General features: G+C 40.8%; 1 protein-coding gene across 1 annotated transcript in view; it reads right to left on the bottom strand.

Annotated features, from left to right (window-relative positions):
* RNF32 (ring finger protein 32) overlaps window positions 1-14,655 on the bottom strand; it is a gene marked incomplete at its 5' end in the record, with an annotated part of 14,988 nt that extends 333 nt beyond the window's left edge. Inside the window, 10 exon segments of the mRNA XM_010140287.1 lie at window positions 674-731; window positions 912-1,026; window positions 1,029-1,088; window positions 7,046-7,078; window positions 7,081-7,151; window positions 7,355-7,479; window positions 7,935-7,967; window positions 9,721-9,793; window positions 9,795-9,852; window positions 14,400-14,655. Coding sequence (XP_010138589.1) covers window positions 674-731; window positions 912-1,026; window positions 1,029-1,088; window positions 7,046-7,078; window positions 7,081-7,151; window positions 7,355-7,479; window positions 7,935-7,967; window positions 9,721-9,793; window positions 9,795-9,852; window positions 14,400-14,655 — 882 coding nt within the window.
* Between the last annotated feature and the right edge of the window lie 3 nt (window positions 14,656-14,658).

Below are 14,658 nucleotides of genomic sequence, written 5' to 3'. Positions count from 1 at the left end.
GAAATGCCTGAGTAAAAACCAACCAACCTGCAGTGAAACAATGGAAGGTAAATAACAGCAGTATAGTAATTAAAATGTTCAGATTTCATGTCTGTAATGCCTTTTATTGACATTTTGATTCTCAATTTTGTCTACTGCCTCTTTGGGCTCTTTAACTGGGTAGAAGAGATACTGCTGAACTTGTGCTGGTTTTGGCTGAGATAGAGTTAGTTTTCCTCGTGGTACCTGGTGTGGGGCTGTGTTTGGATTTGTGCTGGAAACAGTGTTGGGAACACTGGGATGTTTTAGTCCTGCTGAGCAGCTGACACAAAGTCCAGGTCTTTTCTGCTCTTCACCCCACCCCACCAGCGAGTAGGCTGGGGGTGCACAAGGAGGGGACACAGCTGGGACAGCTGGCCCCAGCTGACCAAAGGGATCTCCCAGACCATGTGACAGCAGCAGCAGCATATAAAGCTGGGGAAGAAGGAGGAAGGGGGGACATTCAGAGTTACAGCATTTGTCTTCCCAAGTCACCGTTATGTGTGACGGAGCCCGGCTCTCCTGGAGATGGCTGAACACCTGCCTGCCCATGGGAAGTGCTGAATGAATTCCTTGTTTCGCTTTGCTGCTGCGCACGGCTTTTGCTTTACCTGTTAAACTGCCTTTACCTCAGCCCATGAGTTTTCTCACTTACACACTTGGGATTCTCTTCCCCCATCCCACAGGGTGTGGGGGGGTTAGCAAGTTGATGGCTGGGGTTAAATCATGACAGAAGTGTAAAAATATTAATATTTCTGATTTGGAACAGATGGACCAAAATTTAAGAAAACGTAAAATGCTCAGTTGTGCTGAAGAGATGCCCATGCCTTGAAAGAGCAAAAAAAGCTTACAAATGCAGAAGTACTTAAAAGGGGAAGGAAAAAAATCCCAACAGCCAACTAAGGTGCATCTGGATCTTCTCCCAGTCAGTTTCATTTATTAATATTTCTTTTCCTTCCAATTGCTGAAACACATCTTGACTGGCAGCTATAGAAGAATCTATCTTGAAAAAAATTCATCTAGGTTGATGTCCTACAGACTCAACAGTCGATTGCTGAGTTCTTGAACCTGGAAAGAAAATCGACTGCTGTTAGATTTGTTGTTACTTATAGGTAGTTCATATGTGGGTGAAGTGTGAGTGGTTGTGGGGTGGGGCCTGAGTAGTTGCATGGTCTGTGGAATTTGTCCCAATTTGCCGTTGGTGTCCAGTGCTGATTTAGAGGTTGCAAGTATCAGGTCCCCAGACTCCACTGATGGACCATTATCCTTCAGATGAAAGACAGGATTTGCATCGCTGAACTTTCCCAAGGCAGACGTACAGTGCGAGCAGCACAGGGGGTTCAGCTGTGTTAGAGAAAGGAAGTGTAGACCTTAGCTGAGCGGTTATTTGATGGGACACCAGTGCCTCTGCTATGCTTTAAAGGCACGATAGCCAGTGGGAGAAGAGGCATCTCAGGTGTTGTTCTTGCTATAGACTTCTATGACCTGCTGCCCTAACTATGTTTCTGCATATTGCACATAGGCCTAAGCAATCTGGTCTTCACTGCTGAAGCAGCTCCTGTCAGTGCTCAGCAAAATAAATACCTAAAAGCAGCGGATGCTTTTCTTAAATGTCATTCATCTCCTTGAGTGCCATCCCAACGCACTGTGGCCACTCACTGTTACCACAGTATCTGAAGTCCTGTAGGGAGACACACCAGTCTTAGATGTGTCTTTTGTGGCTCTGCTCGTAAATGCTTTCAGCGGTTTTAAGGAACAGTTCAACACCTGTGCCCTGACCGTGCAATGTGAGCCTTTCCGTGCATGTCCTGGCAGTGAGGACTTGATAGGAGAACAGGGAGGCACCGGTTTGGGGAGGATGGGATGGGAAGTGGGAGGTGAGGTGGCAGAAGGGTTGTTGTTAAGGTCAGACACCTGATGGTACTTGAACACTTCCCTATTGGTTCATTTAAGGTGGGCTTCTTTTGGTAGCTTTACCAGCATATGTGCTCCCCTCAACTGCTTGAGTATCAGAATATTCAAAGTGAACTTTTCTAGACCCAAAGGAATCAAGAGCAATCACACAAAAAGCCCCACAAAAGTATCTGTAACTTAACACTCTAAGATTTCATTTAAACTTTGAATTTCTTAAATTTCCTTCTAAAACTATGAAAAAACTAATCAGCTAAATTTTTTTTTAAATTACTTCTATGTAATGTGGAAGTATGAAAGTGTCTTGCAGTAAAACCCGTCATGATTCTCAATAAGAACATCAGAGACAAACATTAGGAGCGTCCAGGTGAGGGAAATGGTTAAAACCATCACGTAAGGCAAGTTTGTGTCTTGGTGTTTGATTTGGTCCTGTCTGTCCTTTTTATTTTATGGTCTGATTGACTGATAACTGAGACATATTAAGACTGTCTGTATTTCCAAATGATCCCTGACGCAGCAGTGTATTGAAAGGCTGTGCCCCCTTGTCAGAACAAGTCAGGTTTCGTTACTGTGTTAGTTAATGCTGGTGTATCAACATAACTTAAAAGGAGAAAAAAAAATTCCTTGAGACCCCTTGTATAGCATCTGTATTTAAAGCACAACATGGTAGGAAAAGCAGCAGCCCCTTCTGCACCCTGTGAGAGGGTTTGATGTGTAGCAAAGAGCAGGTGGGTGATCCTTGTGCTCCCCTCCTGACTGCTTGCTGACAAGAAAGAAAACTCTCTGGTTCTCTCCCACGCAGTCCTGCACACTGACCTTCAGTGGTATGCGTAAAACAAAACCCAACCAAACAACGGTCTGACCGCAGGCCTCCTTCAATATTTACACTCTGGTCTCCAAACACTCCCAAACGATGATACTGTGCCCTTCCTCAACCAGACATGCGCTACGCTTAAATCAGGTTCTGTCTTTAATATTTTTGTGATCATGTGTTTAATTAAGTGACAACAGTCTTGGTAAGTGTTATCTGAACTGTTTTGCCTGGGTTCTAGAACTGAATCTACTCTGCATTGCATTTTTAACTGCTTTACTGATTTCTTTTCAAAATTGGACCTCAGGAAGAACAGGGTAAGATTACACCTAAACCTTAAATAATTCAGTGTTTCTGTTCAACATCTGAAAACACTTTTGTCTTGGTCTTCATTTGTATTGGTATCAATCTTGAACAGACCTGAACTCTTTTCCTGAGAAAGATAAGGGTACGTAATGGAAGGCTAGAGCAGCCAGGATGATGCTTCCTAATAGCCTCTCAGGACCCAAAATTGGGGGAAAAGCAACCACAGCGTAACTCTGCCTGTATGCAGTGTCTCCTTCTGTGAATGCGAGAGCAACGGAGACAGTATGTGGTCAGTTCCAGGACCCGGCCTGTCTTGGTGAACTCTACCGTGACTCGGCAGGCTATGGAGGAAAACTAACCGAGGAGAGCGGAAAGCAAGGGGCTGGAGGAGCTGGGGGTGCATGGAGCGAGCGGTGCCCCTCTCTGTCCCAGCCTGCGCTGCTTGTGCCCTTTCCCCTCAGGGAAGCAGGAAGAAACCCTCCATTTCCTCCCACAGCTCACACTTGTTTCTCTTCCCCATTTCTCCTAGTCCTTCCCAAAGTCCTCTCAAGAGCCTTCTTGGGCAGGCGCTGTAAGAATGGAGGAAAACTTTTCCTGCCCGAGCCAGCGATCTTTTCAGTTCCCCTGCTGCTAAGATACTATCTCCTTTGAGCTACCCCTGTATTTTCTGCAGCATGACCTGACCCAACTCATGCACCAGCAAATAAAAGTCTAAGGCTGGGAAGAAAAATAAGCGTAACTGGAATTTAACCCAGAGTTTTTGCTAACTGGCAAATCAGTGCAACTATCAGTGTGAACAGAAGGGAAATACGCATTTATTATTTATTTATGTGTGTTAACATGTTCTAGGAATTAAATATTAAATCCTGCTGTATTTTAATGCAAAATAGTGAATAACCTTTTTGTTTTTTCTAGAACAACTGAAACTGATTAATTGAAGTTATTTCTGAAAACACATACCTCTATTTTATGTCTGCGACCTCTTAAAACGTGAATGGAGTGGCATAAACTGACTATTTGAAATACTCCATCGGTATGCGAAACAACATCAGTCATCTGTACAGCAGCACAAGACCATGATAAAATAAAATGATGAAACAAAGCACCAAAGTGAACTTTGTCCACAGGGAAGCCTTTTTAAGTGATCCAATGTCAGCAAATTGCTTACTAATGTGTTGACTTATGGTAACCCTCAAAAGTAAAATGAAAAGGCTGGAATTTACAGCGTATCAATGAATCAGTTGATAAGCTTTTACTGGTTTAATATCCTCCTAGTTTTGCTGCTTGGAGCCACTTCAAGTTAGCAACAGAATGTTTACCATCTCCATGTGATAAAGGAAGTCAAAAGACTAAACAAATTCCAGGACCATTATACTGTTTGGTGAGATTTAAATTAAAATCGTTGGGAGAAATCATGTGGAGGGGGGAGGAAGAAACTGAACTCAACTACATCATTTCACCATGACTTACCTCACATCCTAGACAATGGCGAGATTTTCAGCAAAGCTGGAGATAATGTAATGCATTTGAAGAGATTTGAATTGCACCAATAGAAGACTATACCACAATTAAATGACATACAGAAGTGACATTTATAGGTAGGATCAAAGAAATTCCCTACCTAACATGCTGAAGCAACACCCTGCTTTCTGTCTATAGGAGTGCTAAAAAGTAGCACACTGTGGTTTCAGTGACCTTCCTTATCTCCTTTGATCTAGATTATTAAAAATTTTAATGTAACAAGGACTACTCTAGCACCCTGAAACAAGTAATACGTGTCCTTCCTAGTACTAACATTGCGGACCTTGTTTTTACTTTGTGATAGTTACTTAAGCATATGAAACTTGATGTTTAACCTTTACGGTCCTTCCAGAGAAGGTAGGGTTATTGAAAATTTAATTTTTTTTTTTTCCCCAATTGGGATGCCATTTGATTGTGCTAATGTTTGGGGAGTGACATTTTAAAAGCACAGTACAAGTTTGAGAGGCAAAATTTATTTTAGAAAAGCTTTTTAGCATCTGGAAATGGATAGCTTCTTGTGAAGAATTTCTTTAGTGTTTTCATTAACCACCACTTAAAAGTGTAAGAGCGAACAGCAGGAAAACTCATCTACAATTCCCACTTGATAGCTGCTAAGAAAAATATGTACATATCCCTTAATCACAACTGGTACTGAATTCATTTCCACCTGGCTAACCTGTATGAAAAGACTCTATAAATTTATTCTTAATAGAAGGTGAAAAAGTAGTGCCCGTTTTGTTCCCTGCAAAATCCTGAAGTGTTACACGCAAGAATGATTTGCTAATGCTGTGGACGATATATGGAAAGTGTGTTAAATGAAGACCTTCCCATGGCTTATACTCAGGTGATGAAACGTGGACAATCTGTCAGGCTGTTTCTCTCTAGCACGGGTATCTAAGACCGGGTCCTGGAAGCCAGCCCATGCAGGTTGCTTGGTGGGCTGCTGCTGTGGCCATCTGAAGTTTAATGAGAGAAATTTTAGCAGATGGCTCTAAGATACAGCTTCCAGCATATTCAGAAACCTTCTCCAACTCCCCTTTACTGAGACCCCGTGTGTAGTGAACTAGCGTATCTTGCGACCGCAGAAAAAAGCACACACAACTGTTCCCCCAGTCTGCCACACAGAAGAATCTCTTTCTGTTGTCTGTTCTCATCATGCTACTTGATGACAGTCACAATCCACCAAAGGATTCACTTCTTCCAAAGTTCGGTGTCTGAGCACTTTCAAGTGTGACAGTAGCTTCCTTCAGTTAGCTCCGTGTTCGTTCTCTCTGTTCCGGGGAAGGACTGTGCGTTGATTGCAAAGGCAGCAGAGCAACCAGCCAGCTGCCTCAGTGCTAAGGCTGAGAACAGCCATTCCTCTCTCTCTTCTGCCACCACACAGGTAGAACAGTGGTACCAGTTTTGTTGCAGCAGTCCGTGAGATCATCTCTGGGACCCTAATCTTGCTGTCATACATAAGTGTACCACAGAGCAAGAGCAGGTCTTTGCCTCCAAAGCCCTCCTCCAACAGGATACATCCAAATAAGCCTGAGAAATGATGGCAGGCAGTAAGGAGCCTTTTCCTCCAAGCACTCTTTTGTTTCACTAAAGCAGTGATTTTAAAAAAACCCCAGACAACTGATTTAAGCCTTGGTTTAAACCTCTCACTGATGTAGCTTGCAGCTTGGGTGAAGAGTGCTCTCCTCGTTGCGTGTGGTAGCTGCAGTTAAATGTCTGTCTTGTGTGGCTTTGATAACCTCTGCTGACCAGGCTGTGGGCCACCTGAACTGGAAGGTGGCTTCTCTCGCTCCCCGAGGAGCGAGAGTGTGTTAATGGCTGAGGATGTGTCAGAGAAGTTTCTGTTGCTGCAAAGCTGAGCTGGGCTGGCTGTTACTAAACCAGGGGAAGATTGGAAGTTGGCAAAGGAGGACCTGAGGATTGCAGAGAGAGCTGACAGCAGCTGTGCACTTAAAGGCAAGCAGAGGCTCTGCGAAATGCTGGCATCTGACCTGGCCTCGTTCTCATGGGGTCAGGGCCCCAGTTTGTTACCCTCTGAGCTGAAGCTGGAGAAGAGCAAAGCTACGGAATGGAACTACCTTGTTCAGAGTCCAGTGAGTGAACAGGGACAGTGAAAAGACGTTGTCAGTGTTTATGGATTTGTTTGTTTCTCCCCTTACCATTCCCCTTCATATAATTCTATAGGAAAACAGATGGCTGCGACGTATCAGGAAGAGAAGGGAAATACAGAGCCTCACAAAATCCCCGCTGCTGTTGGCCTAGGCAAAAGGCAGGCCTTAAAACCAAGCATTTAAATTACTTTCCTTAGTTCTACTGGTAAAGAGGATGGCATGAACAGACTGACAAACAACTGAGTGCCTCCAGAGCTGCCTGTTTGACATGAATACAAGGGAATAAATGAAAAGGTAGAGAGCCGATACTCAGGAGTTTTGATTTAAGGGAGCTGAATCAGACCAAGGCAGCAAATGCAGCATAGCTTTTTCTCAAAGAATTGCTTTCTTAATTTGCTATTTTAAGAGGCACTGGTTTTCTCAAGTTTTTATATCTTTTTCTAACAATGTATCCCCTCCAGGAAGCTTCAATTCTGTAAGACACCATTTTGCTCGAGAAGAAGAAACTCTAATTGTTGTAATTTCATTATTTATATGAAGCAATAGTTTCATTCATTTTTCTTAACTGTAATTTTTGCGGTGCATTCACTCTGTCTAGCTTCTTATTGTATTTTAATACATTTGGAACATTATTCAGAAATAAATATTGTCCGGTGACAGCAGAAGTCAGGCTTACCTAATGGTGCACTTCATTTTAAAGAAGCGTGCCCCATCATGTATTACTCTGGTCTGATGCTGCTCTTTTCTGCACACAGGACAAGACGTTTTACCTGTCAAGTTTTCTAAGGCTTCCAGGCATGCCTGGAAAAAATAACTGCAGTTACTTACAATATATTTCATATTGGAACAGATGAAACAGGATAGATTACAGAGAGTAAAACCAGTTTATTCATCAATCCATGAACGCTCTACAAGATGCATATTTTCAGAATTAGTATCTTAAGAAAATTTGTAAATCTCCATATGAATTACTCTTCCTACATAGTATTCAAATGTATAGCTCAGTTGCAAACTATGTTTTCCCATAGTTTTTTTTTTTAAACTATGATTTAAACTATGTTTTAAAAAAAGGTAATAAAATGGAATAAAGTGGTTCATCATAAAATAGCCTTAAATGATATTTCTTACCATAAAAATCCATAATCAAAATTACTTTCTAGGTGATTACATTTAATTCACTATGATATTCACTTAAGTAGTTTAATTACAATACTCACGTATTATGTGCTTGAATAGTTAGATAAAAATGTACTCACTTTATAGAATACATGGAAACATGAAAGTAGCACCTGTTTTTCAAAAGAAAAAAACTCCCCATAACCACTGGACCTGACTTTAAACCATTCTAAAAGCTGAAAAGTAAAAAATGCTGACAAGAAAAATTCTGACTGCCTGAAAGGTCATCGGTTTCTTTCTGTTACTACTTTCCAGTTAAAATAGTCTTTCTGGTGAAAATAAAATCAGTCTTCTATAGAAATGACGCAATATATTACATCTTAAACCAGTATGTGAATTTGTGTTAACAACACGTGGAGTGGCAGAAAGCAAGAAATGCCAACTGCTGCTGATGGCAGGAAAAAAAATGATGAAACAAGTACTTAAAATCAAAGCTGATTAATTTTTTTCCCCTTTTCCTCACAGAGATGTTAAATTTCAATGAGAAATACACATCAAATGCAGCATTTCACACATACAAAAAAACCCCCAACCAAACCACCAAACCCAAAAAATAAAACAAAAGAGAAAGCATGTTCACAGGCTACAAGAAAACTTCACCTTTATCTGACCGAAATTCCCACCAAACGCTGATGATCTCCAACCTGACAAAAGATAGAGAGTTGGACAAAAAGGCAGTTGGCTCTCAGAGGAAGGCCAAACTGAGAAAGGAGTGAAAACTAGAACAAGTAGTGTGCACTATTGAGCTGGCAAACACAAAAGGATTAATGGCCAGCAGCCAGCTGAAGGGAAAGCTTTCAGATACAGTGGCTTCTTTCCCTTGAGGGAGGAAAGCCAAGAAACACTGAGGACAAAAAGAATTCCAGAGACATTTCCCTTTTTGTGCCAAATCTAAAGTAATCTTTTTAATGAGTGCTGTCTTGTCAAGCTTTAGACTTCAGGGTAGCTAGGAACTGGCAGAATGGTCTTTGGCCAGATCCATCCCACCTGTCTGGGGACAATTGTACACCTTCAGTTAACGCTGATGTAAAAAGAAGCAAAAGCCCTGTATCTAAGGTTATTAAAAGACCTTGATTCACATCAGACTCAGCTGTAAAAAGTCTTTATTCAAGAAAAATTAAAAGGAAGAACAGGCAGGAAAAAACACTCTAAAACGCACTGTGGAAAGAAACCTGCCGGCAGTTGGGACAGTTCTTCTAGTTAGCATCACCACCTCTCTGAAGCAGCGCTCCTCTTCAGTCAGTTGTGTGTCCCCTTTGATTGGTATCTCCAAGAGGACAGATGAAGGAGTCTAATAAAGCATGATGTATTTATGCTTACGCTACACACATGCTTTGAACAAAGCCACCACGGGGAAATGCAAGCTCTTCTTCAGATAACCGAAGGAAGTGGCTGACTGGTGTTAAGAGTGCACCTACTTCCACTTTGCAGACAGAAATAATGATTGACTAAACTGCCATTAACAAAACGTGAGAAAACAAAATACATCTTAAATTGTATAATTAGTGAATATTCACCCTTCTGATGATGAAGGCTAGGACCGTATCTAACAGAAGGTTAAATAGAGCAGAAAATAGCCTACGCCTGCTTTCCATGAACAGATAAAAAGGCTGATTAGCTTCTCCTTGCCTGTCATGACTTCTGAAGCGAAGGAACACTACCAACCTTCCTCTACCATGTCATGTCCAAAACACTTCCAGAGTTGGCCACTGGTAGCTGGCTCCATCTATTAAACGCTAAAGAGTGTCTTACAGTAGAATCTTTCCTTCCTTTCTTCCTCCAGCTAATGATTTTTAGCACTAACTATGGAAAAAAATTTTTAAATACAATTGTGTAGTTCACGCAATCACACAGTTATACACATACATGAGGTCAAAGTGCAAATTCTTCCCTGTGTATTGCACGAGGATGTGTGGAGTCTCTATGCTGTATGGATCTGCTTTATTTTCACCCATTCTTCAGCAGTTAGTGGCAAGGAAGGAGGCTCTAATTTCTGAGCTGTAGAGAATAACAACAACGAATCACTAAATAAAACACATTGGCAGATGGAGACAATGGATTTCCTTCATGTGAAATTCACTGATTTAAAAATAATTTATGCAGATACTTCATGTAAATCTATTATCAGACAAACCACTGACAGGCAACATACTTCTTACTATTAATTAGCTATTCAATAATTGTCAGAACCTCTTTTACATACAGGATTTATACAGGATTTAAAAAAAAATATAAACTTTTACTTACCAAGTATTTTGAATTAATTTTGATACCTTTTCACAGCCATTAAGATGGGGATTATTAACTAGACAACAGTGCACAATAACATAATATCTAATAGCCAGTATAAAAAAAGTCTCTATTAGAATTCATTTGTGAAGGTTCTTTAACATTGCATTTTTGTATTCTTAAAATAAAAGTTAATGAAGTGGTATAATAAAAAACTGTTGCTGGTGCAAAATACTGAAGAGAGACTGTGATGGATGCAAGAGAAAGAAAGAGCATAAAGAAACAAAGAGTTGGTCACAAGACAGCAGTGACTGTGTCGCTGTGATAACTGAGCTTGTCGATCTCACTGTGAGGTGCCTTGCTGCATGCACGCATGAACTCTTTGCCTTCTCAAAGAAGGAATCAGTGAAAATATTTACAATAGTCCTCTTCCCCCCCAAATGGCAGAGAAAGTCCCGTGTCAGTATCTTGGTAGTTAAAGAAATGGGTACAGCAAAGAATAGATCTTTGTCATCTTTGAAGAGCAGAAGAATTAGCTTGTATGACTGACCAAAGTCAGTGGAGGAATGTCCAAGTTACGTGTAATAAGCCAGTAGCATGAGCCCAGGGTGAGACCTCAATGGTATTTGCTAAAACAAGAAAGGAGGAGAGACACGCAACAGTCAGAAGGCGAGCTGATGACCCCAGGATGAGCACTTCAGTTCTAAATGGGAAGGAAAGGGTCAACCCTTTAATCTGTACCAAAAACTTTGCATAAACCAGATATTAATAAGCAGCATTTATTTGTCCGGTATAAGCTTCCAAAACCCCATCAGACACTTTTCCTGTCCAAACCCATTATTCTAGTTAGTCATGAAGAGAAAAGGAATCCTAACAAACGCAAGAATGGAGTTTTGGTGATCCGCTTGCACAAGTATTTCATTAACCTAGGAGAGGATCTGTTAATTTTTGAACATTTTTCAGGCACTAGAGGAATTCTAAGGAATACTTTTTCCCCTTTAGTTCAGCTGTCTGCCTAACCTACTCCCTTGTGTGCTCATGACATCCATCAAACATAAATCAATTTAATCCCATGTCTCAGAACAACAGGGTGGCTTTGAGATTTCCGGCTGGGTCAGTTTATGCTTTTGGAACAAGGTGGGAAGTGCTTTCTCTCCACGTGGTTTGGTTCACATAGGCTCTTCCCTGTTACTTTTGTCACCCTCGTAAAGATACCAAGTCAAAGGTAAGCAACGCAGGTAAACTGAAGTAGCAAGAGAATATCTGAATCCATGATCGCTGTAGATCATGTCAGTGGTTATATACAAACTGAATTGCCTCAGAGGCGTGCTGCTTCGTTCTGGACACACGGACAGCAGCTCCACATCTCCTCGCTGTGCGGAAGCTCGCAGCTCTGCCTGCAGGCTGTGGGCTGCTGTTCAGACCACTCCCTGTTGAGCTGCAAAGCGCATATGTATGTATATATGCCACTGTAATTTCAGAACGTAAAATATACACTGTATTAACGTAAAATAGCATTGTTTATCAGTTCGGGTGCAGTAAAATGCTTGATGGTGAAAAATATTATGAGATTTAAGGGAAACATGACACATACTGCAAACTTTGTAGAGTCTCAAAACTAGTTCATAACATGTATTTTGCTTAAAGGTTGTGCATGAATTGCTGAAATCAGTAGCTGAGTGACCAGGAAATTTTCCTAACCAGAAGTGCTTTCCCTCTTGACCATTCAACTGCTCTTGAAGAGCATATATTGCACAGATCAGTGTTTCTGCTACAAAAGAAGAATCGAATTATAAAATTCACAATAAAAGTCTCAGTAAAAACATACATAAAGTTTTGTCTGACAGTAATACCTAAGAGTATCGGTGAATGGGAAAGGCACCAAGAGGCTGTTTTGATGGTCCAATATCCGCAGGTGATGGTCTGTATGTTGAGAAATACCTGACTACACACGGAGCGAACAAGGCAGAAAACCAGCCACAGCATGAAGGAGAGTATCACAACATAAAAAATGCCTGCGCTTGATTTTCTGCCTGACACTGTGGTCAGAGACTGTTTTAAGGAAGACAATGAGATGGCTTTGTGGAAAGCTTTTTGTGTACCCCTGGGGCATGAAAAAACCCTTGTTTAAAACTTTCACAAATGGATGATTAAAGCTTCCAAATAGGAAGAGATTGGTGGCAAAACCTGAGTAAGAACCAGATGGGACATTTGTGAGCGTACAGGTTATACAGGTGTTTGGAAGGAAAGCTTTTATAGAGCATAGGCAATGAAGGAGAACCGGCAGCAGGACAGACAAGAAGGAATATGTGGCTGAAGTAAAAGGTTCTATGAAGATATTCTCAGAGCAGCGCTTTGCGTGAAGACAAGCAATGAAAGCCTGCATTTATCACAGCTCAAGACACCCAAGAGCTTTCATCCTTATGCCTCGTTTACAAGCCCATCCCGTTTACCGACACACCCGTTTACAACCGAGTTACTTATCCCACCCTGAACGTTACCGCAGTGATTACATACATTAACCTTTCAAATATTATTAGTGGCAGATTTTAGGATTCAAGTCCCTATTGAGAAGAATTTAATGACAGAGGCCTGTGAGTTTTTGTTTGATTACACACAAACTCAAGAAGAAAAAGTTGCATTACATTACATTTTCAAAGTTGTTGCACAGCTGTAAGGTTTAAACCACACGATTCTTACTCAGAAGAGAAAGCCTGACCACAAGAATTTTAAAATAATGTGAGACTATAGGTGAAAATACTGATAAGCAAAATCCATGAAGAGTTTTTTATAATCATTCAGCACATTCTTTTGAATCACTTGCACAAGCATTCGTATGAGACGTTTCAGTCAATGCTGTGGTTTAAAGGGAAAATACTTTGTTTTTCTTATAACTGCAAAGAACATGCTCACACCTGGGCTGCATTTTTTCACCGCAACCTTTAGCTTCCATAATCAGTCATTATTTATATCTATTAACCCCAGCACCTCTCTGCTGTCTTCCCCCCCACTATCTTCCTTCCTTTCAAACTCCTCTTCAGAATGAACCAAAGAAAAACTCTCCCCATCGTTAGAACTCTAACCATGTGAACATGCTAATAATCACCTTGTCTACTACCTTTGTCCTGTCACACTCACTCCTTGTGCATTATCTTAAGTTACCCTCTTAACCTTCAGCTGGTTCCAAAAGGCAGATGCCTGTGCTTGTACGGAGCCTCACTGATTTGCATGGTTCTCTTCAGAGCTGGGACTAGTGTGACAGTTACTATAGCAAAGGCAACACGATCTTCAGAGAGGCCTAGGGCCATTTTTATGGAAAAAAAACCCAAAAACCAAAAACCCCTCAAACCAATTATTAGTGATCAGGAAAATTTATTATGCTTAAAACGACCAGTTGTGGAGCTGGAAGGTCCTTTAAGAAAAGCCCAAGCAAGACCACAGAAAGGATGGAGACAAGAAGATGTTCATGGCAAGAATACTGTAGAAACCTTTAGAAAAGGGAAATCTGAGACTGAAACTGATAGGTGGGACTCGTTGTCTCTGGAGATGCTCCCTGGTTTGTTTTTTTAAGGAATATTTTCTGTTGCTGCTGTACAACTGTATTATTGTAATACTATTTAAAAGGGAGCTTTCTCACCAGGCATCATTCCAAGCTCTCACATCTGTGACTTTTATCTTGTTGCATGTTTGCTTCTAAATTTGAAAAAGGTATTTAACTACAGGTGTTAATTCTTCTCGGTTTAGCCCCAGGACCACTGTAAAAACAAACCTTTTTAACTTTGAGTAAAGGTGAGTATATATATTAACACAGAATACATTAATGCGGCACTAGTGAATGTCTTTTTACTGAATAAGGAATAAACCAAACCATTTCAAACAGAGTTAAAAAAATTTAGTACTAAAACATTCCTCCAGATAAATACAATATCAAAATCACTGTTGTTTGCTTGAGAATGTAAGGTAAAGAAAGTTATGACAGTCAAAATATAAAAGACGTCCAAAAAGTTAAAAGACTTCCTGCCTCTTAGTGAAGAATTCTTGTTCGTCAAGATGCACCACCCTCCTCATTTTTACCTTCATTGTCACACTGATAATATTTTTAAATACATTTCAGGCGTGAAAAAACACGTTCAAGCCACTGATGGCAATTCCGTTGTTTACCTGATGGCCTAAACTGCTGAATTTTGACAAATTTTAAAGCGAGATTTTATGCTGTTTAGCATTAGATTATCTTGTTGAACAGAAAGCTTAGTTCCCTCATTTTAGTGTATTTTAAATAAAAACAAAAATTCACAAATCAGAATATAATGGTTTACCTAACATCAGCTGTGGAGGACCGGGATCAAGAACGTCCTTCTTTTCCGCATCTTCCTTGTTTTTGTGGTGAGGGCTCTTTTTTCCTAGTCCAGTATCTACTACTGCTCTGACCACCTCTTTGTTCAGAGGCTTGTGAATGTTCTTGGTGTTCCTTGACCTTGACTTAAAAGGTTCTGCTATTCAAAGATCCTGGAGCTGATGACTCTGTATTATATGATCCTCTAATGCAACTGCAAAACCAGCCACTGCCTCTCGTTT

This window comes from Buceros rhinoceros, unplaced genomic scaffold, assembly GCF_000710305.1.
Source record: "Buceros rhinoceros silvestris isolate BGI_N320 unplaced genomic scaffold, ASM71030v1 scaffold20087, whole genome shotgun sequence".
Classification (NCBI taxonomy): domain Eukaryota; kingdom Metazoa; phylum Chordata; class Aves; order Bucerotiformes; family Bucerotidae; genus Buceros; species Buceros rhinoceros.
The sequence above is the reverse complement of the archived record's forward strand: the minus strand, read 5'-3'. Positions and strand labels throughout refer to the sequence as shown.